At 52.3% G+C, this 20500-nt stretch overlaps 1 protein-coding gene across 1 annotated transcript; it reads right to left on the bottom strand.

Annotated features, from left to right (window-relative positions):
- Positions 1-6313: 6313 nt before the first annotated feature.
- On the bottom strand, positions 6314-19938 carry RBBP8NL (RBBP8 N-terminal like). Its single transcript, XM_069034299.1, has 13 exons — positions 19865-19938; positions 18548-18590; positions 18041-18136; positions 17581-17693; positions 16477-16549; positions 15071-15231; positions 14511-14599; positions 12950-13113; positions 11037-11865; positions 10523-10631; positions 8496-8554; positions 8064-8184; positions 6314-6909 (listed from the first exon to the last, which is right to left on the bottom strand). Exons 1-13 carry the CDS (start codon positions 19929-19931, stop codon positions 6791-6793), a joined length of 2043 nt encoding a protein of 680 aa, XP_068890400.1. The 5' UTR covers positions 19932-19938; the 3' UTR covers positions 6314-6790.
- Positions 19939-20500: the final 562 nt, after the last annotated feature.

Below are 20500 nucleotides of genomic sequence, written 5' to 3'. Positions count from 1 at the left end.
AAATCCTTCCTGCTGGCAAGCTCATCAAATAAGCCAGGGGATGAATAGGAATGGAAACCTATCTAGGCTTGCTGCAAACAATTCTCTAGAACCCAAGATTCGATTTTGAAAAATAAATGTGTGGCTTTTTTTCTCATTCTTTCCCTGTAAAAATAGCTGTGGATGTAAATCGTCCCACTGAGTCAGCGCAGGAAGGAGCGGCCTCCATGGCTTAGTGGGTTGCTAACTTCAAAGCTGAATTTAGCGGTTGGAGTGTTGCTGCTGTTAATGTTGGGGAGCTTTTATCTATGTCTGACAGCTCACAGTGTTTGAGTACAGTGAGCACAGTTCTGTGTTTCAGGGCATCTGATGCTAAAACAGACGGATGGCACATCAGCATCGCTCCCACAAAAGTCAGTGACTGGGTACAACCCTGAACAACCTTTTCTCCCTGTCTTCTGCAACGAGGGAATCCCTGGAGCCGGGGGGATGCAGGAAGCCCAAGCTCATATATGTTCTCTCATTCATGCACAGGGAGGCTGTTTTGGAGAAAGGCTGGGCTCTCCACCCTGCTGCTGCACAGCAGCTTCAACTTCTGGCTGAAGCCTTTTCCAGCTTTAACCACCTGGACAAAATCCCTGGACAAAGAGGAAGGCAGGCAGTTTTGCATTTACGACAACATTATTGCACAGATGCAAAATGTTGCTCTGAATCACCAATACTCAACTCACACTCATTTTGCTCCTGGAGCTTCTGCTCTACCTTAAAGGAAGTCCTGGGATGTTTGGATGCATGTCTGAACAGTCAGGGGCTGCTGGATAAGGAGCTCGTGTGAAACAGGACAAGCCTGCAAATCCTTATTCCAATACTATCTGGGGAGTAGAGTCACCAAGGTCACAAGGATTTTTCTCCATGCAAGAACTGCAGGATTTGGTCCAAGCATCTGATATGAGACAGCATTTTAAAGTGCATATGTGGGCTGGCTGTTATATTTTTTGCAACATCATGGCCCCAAATCAGGCAAAGATAAACAGGTCATAAGTATATTTAGGCTGGGAATCAGAAGTGCAGCTTCCAGTTGGAGGAAATTCTGGCATTAAGATAAGGCACCAGAAATTACTGTACACATTTTTCCAGCCTAAGCAGGGTGGGGATGGGGGTCCAGGAGGCCTCACAGGGGACCAGGATGGTCTCTGGAAGTCTGGGAGGAGGACACAGAAGTGCAACGTGCATCCAGAACTTACTGTCCCCTCTCTCCTCAGCAGGGTCTAATCCTTGCCCCAAATTTCCTATCATAGTTTACCCCTTTTAAATTCTCTCTTGAAGTCAGCACACCTGGGGGCACCAGCACTCTTTGGAGCTCAGCCTCACACTCACCACGTCCATATAAAGACCAGCCACTGAGTTTTTGGGACTACACATTCTCCTAAACTCATCTTCCCCCTCCTCTTCCGTCTGTCTCAGCACACACCCGGAGGTGCCGTTCCCTGTTTGTGTTACGTGTGCAGACAATGATGAAACCCTTCCTAACCAGGTTCACATATTGGACCACTCCTGCTCCCTGCTGGCACATCCATCCCCGTTGCTCTCCTCCTGCATCCCAAACCCGTGAGACAGGTTTGGCTCAAGCTGTCAGTGCCACCAGCTGTGCAGCCTGCGATGGTTTTAATCTGCCTCCAGTGAGTTCCGGTTGGGAGTCCTGGTTTCTTTAGGCTGCTTCTGGAGCAGAGTAGCAGTATTCCCTGGATTGCCATGTGCTCGCCCTGGTGGGTGACACAATCCTCTGCTCTCGCTGCAGATTCACAGTTACAGCAAAATCAGCTGCTGCTCTTCAGGAGCCAAATATTTCCAGCAGTCCTGCGTGCCTTGGAGAGTGACTCAGGTTCTCCTGCATGACAGAGAGTATTTAAAAGACACGGAGCTGGTTGATTTAATCATATCACTGCACTCAGGAGGGCCCTGTGCTCGAGTCATGAAAATGTTGTGTGGTGTTTACAGGAGGATTTGTGAATGAATGGATCAAACTCTCTTCCCTGAAGCACGTGGTGCTGCACTAAATGCTATTATTAATAAATCAGTAATTTTCATGGGAGAATCTTGGAGAATGTGCTTTCTGGAGAGATCCCACTGGAGATCAGCACATCCAGCAGCAAGTTTGGTACGAGCAGGGTGTGCAGCACAGCCTGGGGAACTCCTGAAGTTTTGGTTCAAGGCAGAGCAGAAAGCTGTGATACCCAAGGGATGAAAGAGGAACTGGCATTTTGGCTCAAAAATTCCTGTAGTAAATTTCGCTTGAGATAAAGGAGCGAAGGAACTCCTCAAATCTCTCCCTTCCAAGAATTGCTGCTGCTTGCTGGATTTGCTAAATCTATCCACAACTTCACAGCTTCCTTTTGAAAGTGTGAAGGCTTGTCCCTGTGCTGTTCTGAACACCCAAGCTGTCCCTGTCCCCATTGCCTCTGAGCTTCTGCCTGTGCACATGTGAGACTGCCAGGGTCCTTTTTCTGCCTTTTTCACACATTCAGGGCACATCTGATCCTGGGAAGGACCTACACAAAAAGCCCATCCCACTTAAATCCCCAAAGCAGGATTGAAGCAAGACTTCAGTAATGCTTGGAATGAATTTTCCTGCGGTGGACTGAGGAGTGAAGCTGTGTTTCCAAAGCCAGCACTATAAAAGGGCACTGCTTACAGACCAGATCTCAGCTAAAAGCATTTCACTGCAGAGAAGGTGGTGCTCAGGCTCATGAAAAGGGCATGGATTAAATCACCTTCAAATTATCTATTGCCAAGAAGGCAATGCCACAGCAGAAGGTTGTGAGGGGGAAGAATCTGATGTGCATATCTCTATTTCTGGAGCTTTTGGTTCCTGCATTGCAGCCAGCTGAGTTCCCAGCACAGTTCCCTCTTGCTTTGAGCTTGTGGGACTTCCTACTTTCCTGCCCAGGACTGTCTCCCTTACACACTCAACAGAGGAACCTTTGTGTGGTGGGAGATTTTTTTTCCCCCTGAGATGGAGATTTATACTCACAGCTCAACTCGCACAAATTTACTTCTTACAAAATTTTACAAATTAAGCCTAGAGAGAAGCAGAAAATGTCATTTTACTGGTGAGTTTGGTGGGAGACTGATACACAGGGAGGCCTGGAGGGTCTGAGAGCTGAGAGCAGTGCTCTGTGCTGTGAGGATGATTCAGCATGTGCAGATTCTTCAGCATCAGGAAGCAAATGAGTTGCAGTGGTCTGTTACCTGAATTGTTTGGCCTGACAGGCATTAAGGGAACCACTCGTTGTTTCTGATGGACTAAAAGTGAACAGAAACGGTGATATCATTGCTATCCCAGATTTCTGTGTGATTTCAAATCCAGCCCCTGGCCTGGGTGAACCCAGGGCTCTGAACCCCGTCCTCTGGGAAACCGCTTCCCTGGCCCAGATGTCCTCCTACCTACATCACGTCACTGGTGATATCAGAACTGTAATTTGTCTGAACAAAACAAATGTGAGCTGCCAGCCTCCCAGAAGTACTGATCTGCTCTTGGGACAGCTTCCCTTCTGCTCTATTGCTCTGTGGGATGTAACTCATGCACTCTAAGGGTAATTTCAGTGCATTTTTGAAGTTTATTGTGTAAAACCTCCATACTGAATGGAAGTGTGGCAACAAAATGGATTAACTCTGCAAAAAGCAGAGACTGCTGGGTCTGGTACACAAATGCTGCTTGGAGTCATTAACCAAACTCCTGTGGAGTTATTAAAAGGCTGCTGTGCTCCAGGGAAGGCAGGATCAGCCCGTGGGGCTGGACGCTGCCCTGTGTGTTCCTGCAAACACGGCACCTCAGGCAGGACTGAACCTTCATGTGGAAACCTCTGCAGAGCTCTAGAGCTGCTTGCAGGGCTCAGATTTCTTCCTTACAGCAAAATAATTCAAGTCTGAGGCTGCATGGATATGATGAGATCAATACATGCATTTACCTGTCAAGAATGACTTGAACAAAAGACTGACAAACATAATTTTGACAATTAATGGACCTCAGCAATTATCCATCTTTCTGTAGCATGGTGAGGAGGTAACAGCAAGCCAGGGGATGGCAGGAGCAGAGAAATTCCAGGGCTGGATCAAGTGCAGCATATAAAGTTTAATTTACTTCAACAATTTGCTCAGAGGAGCACTTTGCTCAGAGCTGACAAAACTATGTTTTGTTTTTTTCAGATATGGGATTGCCCTAACTGTGAAATGTGTCCCTGCCAGCCCCTCAAACACACCCAGCACGAGATATGGGTGAAAATGTCTGATGAAAAAAGGCAACACAAAACGTATTAAAAGCCCAATAATTTAAGGTGGATTCTGTGGTGGTGTCATGCCTTGTGAAGAAAAAAATCTTAGTGGAAAAAAAAATAAAACTGAGGACTTCATTATTTTTGGCAGGACTTCTACACATTTTGCGTTTCAAAGGATTGTCATAGGGAGGCAATTATTTTATAGTCCATGAAATTTCCCTCACTCCTTCAGTTCTCCCATCCCAGGCTACCTCCCTGCAGTCTGAGGGGCCTCTTTATGGGATTACATTTCCACTTCTCTCCTTTTTTCCCCCAGCCCCCCCATTTTATTTTTTTCCTTGCTGGGTATTTTTAAAAGACAGATTTATCCAGTTCACCACTGTGTTCAGTGGGTTATTGCTCTCCCCTGTAAGCTGGTCTAAGAAGGGACAGACGTTGTGCTGTCTGCCCAGGACCGAGAGGGAAAGGCGTTAGTGGTGCTCCTGATTCATTTCCCATGGCCACGATCCGATAAATGTTTGGGCTGGGATAAATCAGCCCTGCAACCCTGGTGACCCCACCACTGCCCTGGGCAGCTTGTTCCAGCGCTTGATAACCCTTTCAGTGAAAAATTTTTACCTAACATCCCATCCAAACCTCCCCTGGTACAACTTGAGGCCGTTTTCCTCTTGTCACTTTTTACCTGGGAGAAGAGACCATCCCCACCCGGCTACAACCTCCTTCTAGGGAGTTGTAGAGAGGGAAGAGGTCTCCCCTGAGCCTCCTTTTCTCCAGGATGAGCACCCACGTGCTCCAGACCCTTCCTCAACATCCAACGAGCTCTTCCAAACCGTGAAGACAGGAGGAGGACGACAGCTGTCTCAATAATTTTTCAGCCTGGGAAAGTTTCGCTCCTGTGAAATTCCCTGACAGCAGCAGCAGCAGCAGCCCCGCGGGACACCCCCGCTCCATCCCCGCTGCCGGAGCTGCCGGCTGTCCCCGCTCCCCTTCCCGTGGCTCCACAGCCCTCGGGGGCAGACCTGCTGTGCCCCGGGGAGGCTGAACCGCATCCCCCGGGCTCCGGGAGCGGCCCCGGCCCGGCCCGGCGCTGCCCAGCAGGCGGCACTGCCCGCCCGCCGCACCGGCCCCGGCCCCGGCCCCGGTCCCGCACCGCCCGCACCGCTCCCGGCCCCAGTCCCGGTCCCGCACCGCCCGCACCGCTCCCGGCCCCAGTCCCGGTCCCGCACCGCCCGCACCGCTCCTGCTCCCGGTTCCGCACTGTTCGCACCGCCCGCACCGCCCTCGGTCCCGGTCCCGCACCGCCCGCATCGGCCCCGGTCCCGGTCCCGCACCGCCCTCGGTCCCGGTCCCGGTCCCGCACCGCCCCCGGTCCTGCACCGCTCCCGCTCCCGGACCGCTGCAGCCCGGCTAGGTGGATGCGAGGCTGCCCCGGGCAGTGCTGAACGCTCCTGCCCCTGCTCCCCCGCAGCCGGGGCTCTCTGAGCTACAGGCAGAGGATGCTGCTCTTGGCTGGCTGTGCTCTGCCTTCGTTCTTGTGAACGGGCAAACGTTCACACGTAAAATCACGTTTAAATAGAAATAACTGCAGGTAAACAAAGTGGGAGGACACCATAGCAGGAATTGGCTCTGGCACTTCTCCACTGGTCTCCCTCTTTTTTGTCCGTGTTCTCCACCTGTGTGCCAGGAACAACCCAGCCTGGCTCCTGGATTGACGTTGTGCCTGCAGGGATGCTCACTGCAGCCCTTCCCATCTCATCCCATCAGAAAAAAATTACTAAGAAGAGTTTATCCATGTGAAAAACAGCTCCCAGCAGTCCTGCCAAGGTCAGTGCGAACGGCTGAGCTGCTGGGTCTCGCACACTGATCTTTTCCAGGCAATGCAGGACACCCTGGGGAGAGGGAGCACCCAAGCCCTCGCTTCCCATGCTCTTCTCCCTGCACTCTCCAGCGACACGTCCCACCTGTCTGCCCATGTTCTTGCTCCTCTCTTAACTAGAAAAGAAAACCATGGACTTTCTCCAGGTCAGATAAGATCCACATGTGTATGAAACCTGGCTAGGGATTTAATCGAAGCAGGTTTGGGCACGGTGCTCTGCAGTGTTTGGTTTGGTCACCACCACTCAGCCAGCCACGGGGACATCCTTCATGGGGAGAGGGGTCTGCTAGTCCTTTCTCCAAGTGTGAAGTCCCAGGGAAGAACACGGTTCTGTGCAGGGTGAGGGTTGCAAAGAGACGTCTCCTCTTCCTAGCACCAGTCTGAGGGTCTGCTCTGGCGCAGGCCTGGGGTCACTGACTGTGCTGCTCCACCAGCAGGGATCTGGCTGCTCCAGGTGTCACCTGCACAGCTCATCCTTGCCCAGCCTCACCTGGGGCACAGAGTGAGGAGTTTCAGGGTGCTCTGCTCATTAATGTGTCCGTATGAATTCCCCACTGCCTGGCCCAGCATGACAGGAGGATTCACTCTCCCAGTGTGGGTGGGATGCTGAGGTCTCTGAGCCCTCTCCTTTGCTCTGCAGTTGCTTCATCCTGCCCTGCTGTTAACTCTCCTTGGAGGGATCATTGTGGGAAGCGGAGCAATTCTCCAGTTCCTTTGTGATCCCCACTGGGCATTGCTCCACTTTGATTTTCTTTCTTCCTCTCATTGACTTCTTAGTTCCTGTAAACAGCAAGGTGACAGCAGGAGTTAACCACAGAGAAATGGATTTACACTTCTGGAGGCAGCATGGCCTCATCCCAAAATAGGGACAGCGCAGGAGGAAGCAAAGCTCAGAAAAGCAAAGATGAAGGGAAACCCCTCAGATGTGAAATGTGTGGGCATCCAAGGGAGGCTGTTGTAATCCTGGACACAAAACAACATGTGAATTGAAATAGGCAGAGAACTGACCTGGTGCAGGAGTGTCCCTGAGAGGGTACCCAGACCAGTAGGATGCACTCTGTGGATTTCTTCCCATTCCAGTGTGGTTCATGGCCCACACCATATGCTGAGAGAGGTGCTACGCCAGTCCATCACCCCATTGCTGCCACAGCTGCACCCACCCCTCACTTGGGACATCCACATCCAGTCCTGGAGGGTTGTATGTGTCTGCCCTGGGCTACACAGGGCAGCTTCCTCCCCACTGCTCCAAGTGCCTGGTTTTGTACAGCAAATTCTCTTGTCCCCCAGCTGTGGTGGTGTCCCCTGAGGCCCTCTGAAGGTCAGGCTGTTAAACAAATTCCCTTCAAGCTTAAGCAACAGCCCTCTCTACATTTATGGTTGCGCCAACCCTTCCCTGTTTTTACCACCAGTACAGAGCGGGTGAGCAGCAGGGTTCTTCTGACAGAGCATTTTTTAAGGCCTGACAGACAAACTTCTTATCCTTGCCCTTATCAGGAGCAGTTTTCTGCTTATTCACTTGTAGGAAACATGGGTACAACACATTCCTCTCTCAGCAGGGAAACCTCCACAGCCACACTGGAAGATCAACAGAACTGGCAGAAACCTTTCTCTGAATGTCAATAACTCACCCCTGGGAATTTGGCCTTCCCCAATCACCGCCTCCCCGACCAGATAAGCAAACACAGGGGACTAAGCTCTGTTAGCTTAGGTGGTTGGACTGCTCTCCTGGTCACCCTGCCCAGGCTGCCCTGGCTAACCATTAGCAGAGGCTCCTCTGGCTGGAGATATGAGTGTTGCCAAAACATGGCTCAGAGGAGCACAGAGGAGAAACCTCCACTCCCTCAGTGTCCTCAGGCATTTCTCACAGGAATCCGCCTGGAAGCAGCAGAAGTTGTAGCCCTGAGCTGATGCCCCAAGGAACTCCTTCTCCCTACCTTTTATCCAGGGATCCTGTCTTCTTTTTCTCTTCCTCTGCTGCACATGAGCTTTGTCTTTGGTGCCAAAGTATTTCCCATCAGCCTCAGCTTCTTGTAGGATCTCATCTTCATACTGCTCCTATACCAATGAGAAGAACAGTCAGTCTACAAACTACCCTAGCTTTCCCAGGGAGCTGGTGGCATTGCCAGGGATCTTTGTGACCATTGTTATGGAGTGATGACAAATGCTGTTCATAAACACTCTTGACTGGCTGGAAAGAGTGGTACTTCTATCCCTCAGCAGCAAGTTGTGTAACAGGGTGGGAATGAGGTTTGGCACCTGGTGCAGGAAGAGCCATCACCTTCTGGAGGGAGCTCGGGCTGGGACAACCTGTCTCATGTCTCTAGGACCAGGTTAAGCTGATGGTTGAGGAGAACAAACAAACTAACCTCGCTGTCCGTCGTGTCTGGCTCATCCGATTCTTGCTTCTCAGACTCGGCATCATCATCTAAAGAAATAAGGGTTTTTTGGCTGCTAAGAAGCTTAACAAGCTCATGAGCAGATACAGAGCCCCATGCCCAGGCTCACAGAGCCACTGAAGCAGAAAACAGCTTCAGGAATAAACTGTGTTGTGCAGCAGAGGCACTGCAAGCTACGTGGCCTGGAATGAATGTTTAGGGGTGATCCAACAAGACTCGGTTGGGAAACCTGCTCCCAGGAAATCTGTATCCATAGAACTTTGCTATGCCAAGGTCACAAGAGCTGTCCCAACATCTGTGGCTATATACAGGTGGGTATTTAAGCCCCAGACTGCACCTTCCTGTTTGAGCCCCAGGCGGGGAGAAGCATGTTGGGGTGAAGAGGCCAAACGGGACAATCCCCACTTTTGCTGCTGGTGTCAGTCAGTGGCTCTTGGCAGGGAATGTGTGCTGAGGAGCAGAGGAAGGAAAGGCAGGGGAGATACTTCCCTTCCCAGAAAAAGCATTCTGCTATACACAGACCCTGGGGCTACATGGCCCCAGACATGTACCTGCACACACCTGACCTCTGCACAGGCTGAATCTGCATGGGTTGGGGGCCAGGCCTTGCTGGTGGTGGCATCACCCTGTCTGCACACACAACAACACACCTGGGCTGGCCACAGTGGGCAGAAAGGGCTGTGGCCTCTTCTGCGGGACAGAGGCATCCCAGAAGTTCAATATTTGTTGCTCATGACACCCAGGTCTAGCCAGGCTAGAGCTCAGCAGGGCAGGCCCCCTTGCTGCCCCTGCAGAGGTAGGAGAGCAGATGATGTTGCTTCTAGGCACTCCTGGATTCTCTGTAGCCTGATACCATCCTCACCTTATCCTTCTTCAGGTTAAGGCTCACTAGAAAGTGCAGAAGTATTTGTGTATTGTTTCCTGGGCTTTGTGTCAACCTTAAGGTGAGAACTAAAGAAAGTCCTGTATTCCCACACCCAGAATGTAATCAGTTGAAATTCTTCTGCCATGATGATATCTCCTTAGCATGTAAATCACAGAGGACTCCCCTTTTTTTTTTTTCCACCGTGAAAAATCCTGCTCCGAAGAGTGTTCCCAAACCACTCTGACACGCCCAGACCAACTAATCCAGGTGAGCTCAACTTTCCGGCCAAGCCAGTAAGGCTGGTACTGAGCAGCTCCCAGCAGACGTGCTTCCCACTCTGATCCCCATGGCTGCTGCTTCCCACCCACCTGGACAAACCTGGCACCTGTGTCCCGTGGGGGTCAGGCAGGGAGGAAGCCTTGGAAGGGCTTTTATGGGGAATGGATCAGGGAAAGGGAGAAAACCATCCTGATCTACCAGCTAGAGGCACCAGCATCCCTGGCTCCATGCTCAACCCTATGTGCTGTGTCATCACAGGACACGCTTTAGAGCAGGGGGACAGGCAGGGATGGTTTTCCAGCGCTAGTCCTGCAAACCTCTTGCATTTTGACCCTTCTTTGCTGAGAAATTCTGAGCTTCTTCTTCCCTGAGAGGAGCAGGAAATGCTGGAGCAGCAATGCTGGCTTGCTGCTCATTGTGGAGTGGGTTTTGCCAAGAGGTTGGAGCTACACTGGCTCCTTAGTCCCTGGAGAATTCCATGTGCCCCAGCATGGAGTGCAGGGTGCTCTGCTGAGTGTGCAAGGACACCCCACTGTGGCTTCTGTCTGTGCTGGACAGAGACACTGGGCTTTTCTCCAGAAGAACTGGGATTGCTTTCTCCCTCTGGATACTGAGCCTGAATTTTGGACATATCTAGGGTGGAAAATTGAGCTCCCAAGGACACAAGTGTGAAACCTGAAGTTTCCTCCAATGGCCCAGAAGAACTGAGAGCCAAGAACACTTTGTCCCTGGAAGGTGGCTTTGCAGGTATGCGCAGAGCCCAGCAGAGAGCTCTGGGCTGGGAAATCCCTTCACCAAAAGGCACCTTTCACTCTTGCCTTCTCAAATATCACATTCACCTGGGCCTTCTTACCTGCTTCTCCCTTCTGTGCACTGACATCCCGTCTCATCCCAGCCTCAGGAAGGGCCTCTGGGTCACTTGGTGTGGAGTTGTTTGTCAGATATGCCCGTGAGAGCGTGAGCTGTGGGATACAGGGAGACAGGGAGCACAAATGCTGCTGTCACCAGGCAGGAGAGGATTGTCCTCAGCCCTGACTTGATGACTGTGACACCCACAGGGATGAGCATCACAGAGATGTTCCTGTGCACTGCGGTGTGTTTGCAGGGAGCCCAGCACCTCCTGCAGCAGCCTGTGGGAGGGGGCACAGGTGCTGCCTGCCCTTGGGCCTGGATGGAAACCCTGTGGACACTGGAGGGGAGGTGGGGAACGAGAGGCAGGACTGCACAATATGCAAATTGGCATCACATGTATGAAACCCATCCTCCCACAGGACATTAATGCTGGTCACAATGGTGCCAGCAGCAGTACTGGACACCCTGGGGTGGGTAAGGGGCTGCAGTTCTATGCCAACACGAGCTGTACTCACCACAGCTGCATCCTCCTCCTCTTCCTCCTCCTCCTCCTCCTCCTCCTTGGCAGCGCCAGCCAGTGCCCGGGTGGCACTGCGCCAGTGGTAGGGACAGCGCGGCTCGTCCCGCTGTGCCCGGTGTCCCCCGCCGGGGCCGCGGGCTGCGGGCACAGCCGGGCTGTCGCCGGGGCTCTCCCGCGGGCTGCCGCAGCCCCGCAGCTCCCGGCGGCCGTGCCAGTCTGTCTCCCTGCCTCGGCCGGAGTCGGACAGGTCCAGTGGCGCGTCTGCATCATCGTCCCTCGCCTCCTTCACCTTCGCTCGGAGCTCGGAGCGGTCCCGGCTCAGCCAAAGCTCCTTCTCCCCCTTCCCATCGGCAGCATGGTCCAGGAAGGCCCTCTCCTCCTTGCAGCCCGCCGCGATGCCGAGCCACGGGGACAGGGGCCGCTCCCCGGGCGGGAGCTTTGTGTCGCCGTCCGCCCGCTGGCCTGGCTGGCTCTGCTGCAGGAGGAGATGCTGCAGCCGCTCCCGGTGCTTGAGGAGGTGCAGCTTCTCCTCCAGGTGCTGGTCCCTCACGTACACCATGGTGGCAGGAAGCTTCAGCAAGGCTGCGTGGTCTTCCCAGCTGTCCCGGGACCGCGTCCTGCCGTCGGCAGCTTTGGTCCGGAGCAAGTGGCTGGGGAAGCTGCCGCCGTCCCGGTCAGCCGGGGCGCAGGGACTCGCCAGCCCCAGCTGGTGCAGGGAAAGGTGCTTGTGGAGGAGGCAGAGCTGCTCTCTCCGGGCACTCAGTTTTAGGTTTTCATAGGATGGAGCAACCTTGGGGGAGTCCAGTTTGCTTGCTGTTAAATAACTTTAAAAACGTGGGGGAAAAAAAAATTACATTAGCTATATCACGTTAGGAAAAAAAAAAAAAAATAGAGCATTAGAGTTTTCCCATGGTTTCCCAGCTCTGCAGGGATCTGTGTGGGTTTCCCAGCTCTGCAGGGATCTGTGTGCTCTCTCCTGCTCTTTCCATGCCCTGTTGCAGCTCTTGGCCAGTACATCATGCTTGTCTTTGGGTTCTGTGCTGGGGAGGAGGGTCCTGGTGGCCAGGGGCGTCAGGCAGTCAGCAGGGGGTCTCTACATAGGGCAGGAAGCCATTCCCATCCCACCATCGAGCAGCAATCCCCTGTCCCTGGGCCACGGCAGCTCAAGGCAGGGGCTTGAGTAAGGGTAAGGATGCAGTGACCTCTCACATCAGTGCTGCTGCTGAGAAGTCACTTTTTGAATAATGTCTTACAGGCAGCAACATTCTAACCACCCCCCTGGGCTTTCTTAGTGCCTGAAGACCCCCCAGGACAGAGGAATAGCCCACCTGCCCCTAATCTCACTCAGCAGGAGACTTTTACAGCCATCCTAGGAAGGTTGGTACAGTGCAGGAACCTGCCCTGCAGTCCCAGTCCCAGCTGCTGCTGGTTATTTGGCAGCTTCCATGAGTGCAAGCTGTTCTCAGGAATGCTCAGCAGAACTACTCACACCCCGGGAAACTCACTGTCTCTACAGACGAACTCACTGGCCTTGCTCTATGCTCCCAAAATCATTGGGGAGGATAAGCCTGGGAAGTGCTGAGCCCTGCAGGAAAGCCCATTAGAATAGATAAGGAGGAGCAGGAACTGCTGCCTGCCTGGGACAGTCCTTCTGCCGGGATTTGGGGGCATCTGGTTCACTTTGTGGCTCTGTCTGAGCAGCTGGAATAACGAGAGGCTGATCTTGTTGTGTTGGATTCCAGTCATTTTTTACTGGTGTAAACTGGGAGATCCTCCCTCTCCAAGGCTGTGGGAGAAGTTTGGAGAGAAAGATGGGCAGACACAGTGAACACTGGCCATCCATCCATGGAGGGCCAGCTGCAATGGGCCATGGCTCAGAGCCATGATCAGGGCCAAGCTGGTACTCACGCCTCGAGGCTGGGGCTGTGCTCGCGCTCTGGAGGGAGAGGAGTCTTCCTCGCTGGTGGAGACACTGCTGCCCCTGAAGGACTCTTTTCCAGGAGGCAGGGTCTGGAGCCAGGTCTCACCAGGGCAATGGTTCCGTGCAGCTGGTTGGAAATCCTCTGGGATGCCTGTGGCAGAGGAGAGAAAGTCCAGGTGAGCCATTCTGCAGTGTGTCCTGTGTTCCAGGAGCCTGGCTGAACTGGGACACATCTCCTCACCAGTGGGAACAAGACAGACAGCTCCTGAGTGCGCTGCTTGATATGGTTCTGGTCAACAGCTCTATCAAGTTTTTATTAATTTTTCCAGGAAATTTCTGCTTCATGTACTCTCTATTTTCTGGCTGCACTGATTTGTAGTGCAGGAGGGTTTTTGTCTCCTCTTAAGTCATGATTCAGTGGCTTAACCAAGGTAAGACCTTGCAAATTCCTTGTCCCCTAGTCAGGCCTTTACTCATGCAAGACTTTATTCATGCGAACTCCTGGCACACACTGGTTTGGTGGGTGCATTTCTAGTGGAGTACCTGGGCTGATGGAGACATCATTGTCTCCATCAGCTGTCATGAAAGGCTCACCACATGTTCTGACTTGACTTTCCCCTGCCCACTTGGAGATGTCACCAATCCTTCCTGCGATCCCTATTAATTATCCCCACAGCCTGCCTGCAGCCTTACCAAAACCCCTTTTCACCTGCTCTTTCAAGTTTTTTGTGGAGGTCGAGTAAGCAAAACCTGTGCCAAAACAGAAGAATCTGTGTGGGTGTGTATGTGGGCTTGAGTTCCCATGACCAGGAACAAGGTCCAGCTCCTGCAGTCTCATCTCCCAGTGCCCAGTGTCACCATATCACTCAGCAAACCTCAGCTGACACCCTCTCTGTGTTTGTCCTTGCAAACACTGAAAGCCAGGCCCTCTGAAAATGCCAACATTGATCATACTGCAGGTGGAGAGACATCTGTGGTGCTCTTGGGCAGGGCTGCTGTGGTGCCTTTGTTCTTGGTACCCACAACTCCCACAGTTTACATGTTCTTCAGCCTCTTCCAATCTTCACTATGCTCCAGCTCCCTGCTCACCCAGGAAATGGGGAGCTGGCTCTGTGGCTCAGGATAAGCTACACTGAAATGAGGCTCAGCACAATCTCCCCAGGTGTTTCACTCCTCAGAGTTTTCCCCAGTAAGACCTCTGAGAGAGGAACCAGAGTGATGAGCAGAGGACCTAAGGATGCTGGAAGTGTGGTCATGGAGGATAAACACAGGAGCAAACAAGGATGTGCATGGTCACAGCAGGGACGGAGTCTGTGCCAAGTTTTGCTTGCAGTGAGTGGCAATTTCTGCAGAGAGGATGGATCTGGTGTTTGGTAGGTGCCCTCCTTGGCTCTGGCAGTGACAAACTACCCAAATCTGGCTAAGTCTTCAACCCACCAAGTGGCCCCTACTCTTTCCCTATCCTAATCTGCTTGTCTTGATCCAGTTCAGATGACCACAGCAGTGGGGAGAAGGCCCGAGGACATCAGGCTACCTCTGACAACTCACCATTTCTGCAAGGCTGACTTCTTGGAGGACAGTGCCTGGAGAAGTCCTGCTGCTTGGAGAGCTTCTCTGGAGCTTCTCTGGAGGCTTTTCTGAAACAAAAGGCACAATCAGCTACCGTGATGGTCCCCCAGAGCTGCTGCAGCCCTGCCCTGCAGCATGCTGGAGCCTTGCAGCCTCCCAGCAATGGCACTGGCTGGTGCCAAACACGTCTCAGTGAAGATTTTGTGTAAAAATTTCCTTCTGGCTCAAGCCAGCACCTGACGGAACGTGCCCTTCGTTGCATGTGTGGGTGGCAGCAAGGGAATGCCATGGTTTCTGCATGAATTGCCTTACAGTGGGGGCACCCAGCACTCTTTTGCCCTAGTACAGAGCAGGGTGTTTCTCCCTTGACCTGAATTTCCCCCCCCCTTCAGCTTTTCTGTCTGTGGTAATGTCCATCTGAGCTGCCAATAGCTTGATCTTTGCTCTCAGACCCTTTCCCAGGGCAGTTTTGCACCATGGCTCGGTGACTCTTCACAGCCTCGGGTCCCTCAAGGGTGGCAGGAGCCAGCAACACCCACCTTCACTGAGCTCGAGGTCTGGCACATCCTGGTGGGCTTCTTCTGCTTCCCTGTGCTCTGTTTTCTCTGTGCTGACATTCCTGCTCACTGGGGACAGTAAAGTCAAAGGGGAGCTTGGTGTGGAGCAGCTTTCTCTGGAGTTGACTCCTGGGGTCTTTGTCCTGTTGGAAGGAAAAGGACATGAATGAATGAGAAAGGGCAGGAGAAGGAAGGTTTTGGAGCCACTCTACTGAGAGCTCTGAGCCTGATATATAAATATACATATTTATGTGTGTGCATGTGGATATACCGGATCCTCAGACTCACCTCCTTCCACTGCAGCTTATCAGTACCCAGCTGCAGTCTGGAGCATGGACAGAGCCAGCATGACAGCCCGAGGTGTGATTGCCCCACTTGGTCGTGGGTAACGTCACAGGAAGCCACGATGTTGGGTAAGCCAGGGCCCAGCTGTGGCTGTTGCAAAAGCTCTGTGGGAACCTGTCCCTGGCTGGGCTTTCAGCCTGATGGAGGGGTGGATTCAGCACAGGGATGTGGTGTCTGTCCCCTGTCACCATATCAAGATGGAGGGGCTGGTGCTCTCGGTGACTACAGGGGAGTGACTGAATCTTGGAGACACACGCAGACCCCTGGATGGACTCTGATGCTGGGACATGGATGGCTGGAAATCTTCCTACCCAGCATCGCAGGGGAGAGCAGACCAGGGCAGGATCACTCAGTGCCCAGCAAGCCCAGCCCAGCCTACAGCTCTGGAACTACTCAGCCCTTGGGAAGCATCGGGGAGTAAAAGCCAGAGTTTCTCTTTAAGCGGATGGTGGTCCTGTGCTCCAAAGAAAACACATTTCTAATCTAATCCCTCAGTGCTAATTCCTCTGGACTTTAAACCCTTGAGGAATGAGCTGATTTGTATATATTGGCCAGCCTGGCAGGTTACTTGGCTTCCAGCACAGCGCTCTGCTGGGCTATGAACCTGTTGGTGCAGATCACTTCTCCCTCTTTAACCCCATCACAGTCCCTTGTGTGTCACTCTCCTTCCCCCAGAACAACCCATTTCCTGCAGGCCCTCTCTGGCTGCTGCAGGAGGGGAGCTGGTGCCATGGAAAAGCCATGGGAGCCCAGGCTGAGGTCCATGCAAGCTGCCCAGGGCTTTGTTTCCAGGGGGTTAAATATCTTTTTTCCCCAAAAACGAATCCTTGGATGCTGGTGAACAGGGGAGTGAGCAAAGATCAACAAGGATTTTGAGACCATTAGGGATTTTTCTGTGTCTAACATACACAGGAATCCACAGGAATTAGATGCTAAAATACCCCTGCGAATGCCGCAGTCTGGATGTTGCCCTGCTCAGCTGTGGGGATGCCCTGGTTGTTACCAACACCCCTTGTAAAGAATGAAACCAGGAAAGTGCTTACTCCAGGCTCCGGAGCCTCTTCAGTTCCTCCTTGAGAGTTTTGTTCTCTTCCCTCAGGCGGTTGGTCTCGTTTGCTGCAGGGACAGAGATGGTGCTGTGAGTTCAGATGCTGCAGAGAGAGAGCTGATGCTCCTCACAGCTCGCTGGGGTGCCCGGGGGAGGAGGAGGGAATGGCACCGGGTTTTGGAGGGATGCCGAATTTCCTTCCTTCTTTGTTAACATGCTGGGGCTAAAGGACAAAAGAGAGCAACTTTCTAACTCAGGTTTCATCGGGATTGGGTCTGCTTGCAGCTCACCCAGCTCAGGGGCAGAGCACGACCCACACGAGGCAGTGGTGGGTTGGACACAGCCAACATCCTGCCCCTGAACACCAGGGCAGGGTGAAGAGGGGGTGCTGTGTTAGGGGGAGAGCTGGGGGTGTCTGGGGGGATCAGACAGAGGCCAGAGGGAGCTGCGAGCACCCAGCACTGGGTGCTGCAGCAAGGAGGCCACAAAGAGCATGGGTGGGCTCCCAGGCATGGTGCCTTGCCTTGCTCCTGCTTGAAAGCAGCACTCAGGGTGCAGTGGCATAGCAGGGGAGATAAACCAAGGGCTCTTGGCACCTCTCCATCCCTCCTAAATGCCTTATCTCCTTTACCCCCATGACCCTCCCTGGGCCGCTCAGATCCCCAGGGAAAAACACCCTGTGCCTCAGCAGTGCTGGGAGCTCTGCCAAAGGCTCAGGAGAAGATCCATCACACGTGTTGCTTGATTTCATTTACCCGTGCTGAGCTGCTGCTGTGACTTTCCTGTCTTTGCCAGAGTGTTGGTCCTGCTGTGCCAAATGCATCCTTTTCCCAGGCAGATGACATGGCCTGGAATCTCTCATTTTTCTGGAGGTGTGGAGGGCTGCAACCCCCAGCTCTGATGATTTGTGTGAAGGGTTATGTCTGCTTGGGGGGATGTGAGCTGCCATCCACGGTCCTGCTCCCTCCCTTCTCCCCATCCCCAAAGCCTTCCCAGGTTCCTGCTCGCCACGAGGGCTCACGTGCAAATATCTGGGAGAGGGGTTTGAGCAAAGACTCAGCCTGCCAAAGCCGAGCTTACAGCAGGTGTCAGTACGTACAGAGGATGAAGATGTGCTGCAGGCTCTGGAAATGAGAGGTCTCGTACTCATTCTGCTTCTTTTTGGCCAGCTCCTGGGTGACCATGCATCTGTCACAAAGACCAGCTCGCAGCCTGGAGGAAGGAAACCCCACAGCTTGCTACCATCTGGTTTCCATGGGAGAAGTAAGTTCCTGCCCTCCCCGTGGAGAAGTGTGAACACCAGACCATCACCAAGAGCCACCCCTGCAGCCCAGCACTGGCCCTTGCACCCCTCCTGATCCAGTCCCACCACCACCAGCCTAGGAAAGCTTCTATACACGTGCCCAGGCTCCTCCAGCTCTCCCAGCAGCTGAGTATCGGTAAAATAGAGGTTCGTGTGCTACATCCCACTCTGGGGAAGACAGCAAATCCCAAACTCTCCCCTTAGGAGAGTGCAGTTGCTGCCACTCAGCAGCACCCTACTTAAAAACAAATCCTACCTGTTTTCTAACACCTTTACATTTTCTTTAAGGACCTTCTGTTGTTCCCTTAACTGGTGATTTTTAGCAAATAGCTCTTCAATTCTCTGAGCATCGCTAGTTGAAGAAACAGAACAAAGACAAGAGGGTTATTAGATTTCTCCCTAAAACCCGTGCCTTCATCCACAATGCCCTTATTCTTGTGTGTCAGGAGGGGAAACAAATGTATTGGAGCCTGGATGCTGCCCTGTGACACTCTCCTTGAAGTCAGCAGCTTAATTCCTCCCAGTTATTGCTTCCCAAGAGGGCAAGAACTGGCTGGCACAAGCATCACTGGCCAGTGGGAAGGCAAACTGGAGCTGGACTGGGATCCCCCAAGCCCTGCCTGGAGCCAAAAGGCTTGGATTTGGCAGTGCCAGAATGGCAAATGGTGCTCTCTAATCCAGCAGTCTTGGAGGATAATGGGGGAAGTCTGAAATTCCAGTGGTGTAACCACCCCTCTGCCCCCCCCGCCCTGGGATCACTCACCGGCACTTCTCCGTCGTCAGCTCCGTCACCTTGCTGTGCAGACCTGGAATAATGAGCAGACACGGAGAGGTGGGTGTTTATTGCCAATCCCCTGGCACTCAGGAGCAAACGGCACTGATGGAATTTCAGGAAGGTGAGTGGCTTTGCAGAAATCTCATCCATTCACAAGCCTTATCTCCGATAAGGAATAACACATTGCATGTGTTAAGCACTGTCACAGTTTAATGGAACTGGGAAAGTTGTACAAAGTCTGAGCTCATTCTGTATCCCCAATATTTAATGAGTCTGCATTTCCTTCCCAGACCCAAAAAGTCTGGTTTAGTTTTGTTTCTACTTATTTCTCACTACAGCTCGCATTTCCCAGGTGGGCAGTATTTTATAGCTTTCAGGGTTGGAAAGCATCTTGGAGAATATTTACAGCTGAACAGCTTTCCTTGATGGATCTGCAGACATTGTATCCTGTCAAATCCATTTTATGCAAAGTAGATGTAAACATGTGGTTTAAATTGCGCAACAGTTTCCTCTAATTCTCACACGGCTTGAAATTACACAAGAGAAGAATGGATTCATAAGCCAGAGTCATCCAAAAGTGCTGAAGTTTTGTTCATAATATTGATACTGGGAATTATTCTAATAGGAAAACAATTGGACTTGGCACTTGATCACTTAACCTAATGGGTTTTATTTTAATAATGTATGACCTGAGAAATAATTTATTCCCTAGAGGAATAAGCTATCCAACCTGACTCAAATATTTCCTTTAACAGAGCTTCATCTCCTGCTGCTTCTGTCCTATAGATTATTGCATCTTTCTGCTTTCCCTTTGATCCCTCAGTATCCAAATACACTCCAATCCTCACTGCTTGGAGCAGATGCCCAGCAGGTGTGTGTGTCACCTCTGCAAAGCTCCCAACTCCCCTTTACCACGGACCATGACAGCAGGGGCAGGAAAGGAGCCAAATCCCCCGTGGCCCCTGCTTGCAGCCAGTGGGATTCCTGCTGGGACTGAGCACCTCCATGGTTTGCTTTCCAGGAGCATGGAGTGCAGGAATGTCCTCTCTCTTCTGCTCCTTCTCATCATTTAAAAGTTACTTTTTTCTCAGTGTGCCAATGAGAGGTACCAAGGTGCCATCAGAGGGTGTTCTCCCCTGAGGGACAGGCTGTGACCCCATGTCCCAATCCATCCCTGTGGGTGCTGCTTGCTCAGCACTAATCCCCAAAGCTCCCTAATCTGCACCTTCTCCTCCTCCCTTCAGGTTACATTACAAAGAAATGGATCTTGGCCAGTTTTTGATAAGACATTTTGTGTCTCCCTACCTTGGACCTCTTTCTCGTGGATTTCCTTGAGCTTGTTCAGGAACTCTGCAAAACTCTCTGTGGTCATGTTCAGGACTGAGCCACACACCAGGCTCTGTCCTTTTCCTTCAAATTATTCAGGTTTCAGCCTAAAATAGAAAGAAAAAGTCCAACAAAAGAGATGTGTCGTGTGCATGTGGTGCTCTGGAAAGGACAAAGCCCAAAGCTAGGAAGGGAAATTATTTGCTAAACCAGGGATGCATTTTTGTCCACCCTGCCTCAGCGCTGAGCATAGCAAAGAGCATGTCTTAGATACCGGGAGAAGCCCAGCTGGAAAATCAGGCTTTTCCTCTACTTGTTGGGCAGTTTAAATTGCATTTCTCTGGGATGAGGTGGGGTAGGGCATCTTGAGCATAAAGAAGGGACTGCAGAACTCGTGTTGGAACCACATGATGATGGACTGATGATGGGGAAATTCACAACAGCTTTGGTGCTTGAGCCTGATGGGCTCATCTCCTGCTGGGATACTCCCATGCATCCCTCCTCCCTCTGGCACCACACACAGCTTTTACAGAGGCAACACTCAGCACTTGGCCGCCCCACTGTCACTGCCCAGGCTTTATGAGTGGCCTTGCTGGCTGTACCCTCTTTGAAACC

This window comes from Aphelocoma coerulescens, chromosome 20, assembly GCF_041296385.1.
Source record: "Aphelocoma coerulescens isolate FSJ_1873_10779 chromosome 20, UR_Acoe_1.0, whole genome shotgun sequence".
NCBI classification, from domain to species: Eukaryota; Metazoa; Chordata; class Aves; order Passeriformes; family Corvidae; genus Aphelocoma; species Aphelocoma coerulescens.
This window is presented reverse-complemented; position numbering and strand designations above follow the sequence as displayed.

Coding starts and splice junctions, on each gene's coding strand:
- RBBP8NL (XM_069034299.1), bottom strand. CDS start 19,931: ATGACCACAGAGAGTTTTGCAGAGTTCCTGAACAAGCTCAAGGAAATC. Junction 17,694..18,040: donor GTAAAGGTGTTAGAAAACAG/GTAGGATTTGTT, acceptor TCCTTCCTCCAG/GCTGCGAGCTGGTCTTTGTG. Junction 10,632..11,036: donor AGGAGGAGGATGCAGCTGTG/GTGAGTACAGCT, acceptor TGTATCCCACAG/CTCACGCTCTCACGGGCATA.